Source organism: Phytophthora parasitica (assembly GCF_000247585.1).
Source record: "Phytophthora parasitica INRA-310 unplaced genomic scaffold supercont2.283, whole genome shotgun sequence".
In the NCBI taxonomy this organism is placed as follows: Eukaryota; Oomycota; class Peronosporomycetes; order Peronosporales; family Peronosporaceae; genus Phytophthora; species Phytophthora nicotianae.
Window position 1 is genome coordinate 8,957 of NW_008649269.1, and position 984 is coordinate 9,940.

A 984-nucleotide genomic window follows, 5' to 3' on the forward strand; every position below is an offset into this window, starting at 1 on the left:
CGTTTGCTGTACCATCAACAACCACAACATTATTCGCGGCATCGTCCATTACTGGCTCCAACGGGGTCCTACATACCTTTTGAAGTGGCCGTGTCCGTAGCTGGACGTGCCTTCTGCCCTCCACAACCTCCTCGAGATCCACATCCTTGAACACCACCTCCTCGCACACCATGATCACCACCACCACCACCACCGCGGTTCACTCCTACGTCAGCAATAATAAGCTGTTAGCTACTTTTCCCCAATGCAATTCGTTCACTAGATGCCCACCTGCAAGACTTGAAGCTCTTACCGCCCGCTGAGCTGTACTGCCTTCACGTCTTTCTCCTGTCCCGAGTCCTCGTTCCACACGACCAGCGACAGCAGTATGGCCACCAGCGTCACCAGCGTTAACACCTTCGCAAACCTCGTGACTTGCAATTTAAATACATAGGCCACCAACAGTCAATTACTTCACCGACAGTAGCGAGGTGAGAGAAAGTCTTACCTCCGCCAGTACATGAGCTTGGAGATTGCCGAACTCTCGCCCTCCCTCGACCTCCTCGCGGGTCACGCGCGGCTACTGTTGCCATGCCGGTCGCTTCATCGACGCGCGCACCAACGTTACGTACAGCCTCAACGTCGTCAATGTTAACCGCTACATCACACCAAACACATGGTTGTTTAACATAGAACTATGCCCGACACCAGACATGAGGCGCACCTGCCGTTCTTATGGACCGTCGAGCTGTAGCCACATGCCTGCCGCCGATGATTCTGCCGGCCATCCTACCAACGGCATTACCACCACTATCATCGGGGACTGTTCCTGCATCAAAGCAAACAGATAGTTAGCAAAACTATTAGAACAGACGATACCTCAACACGGTCGCAAAAGCACCTCCAGTTTCGCATGTGCCTTGAGAAGCTTCACTTGAAGCAACTTCAGAAGCGCAGACTTCTACAAACCTTAGGACGGCCAGTTCGCCGAGGAGAAAATCTACC

General features: G+C 52.9%; 1 protein-coding gene across 1 annotated transcript; it reads right to left on the reverse strand.

Annotated features, from left to right (window-relative positions):
- Positions 1 to 68: 68 nt before the first annotated feature.
- PPTG_20094 (hypothetical protein) lies at positions 69 to 767 on the reverse strand (the record flags this gene model as incomplete). The annotated part of the gene is made up of 5 exons (XM_008918728.1): positions 69 to 205; positions 271 to 406; positions 488 to 559; positions 612 to 637; positions 704 to 767. The coding sequence occupies 5 exons, from the start codon at positions 765 to 767 to the stop codon at positions 69 to 71; spliced, it is 435 nt and encodes a 144-aa protein (XP_008916976.1).
- Between the last annotated feature and the right edge of the window lie 217 nt (positions 768 to 984).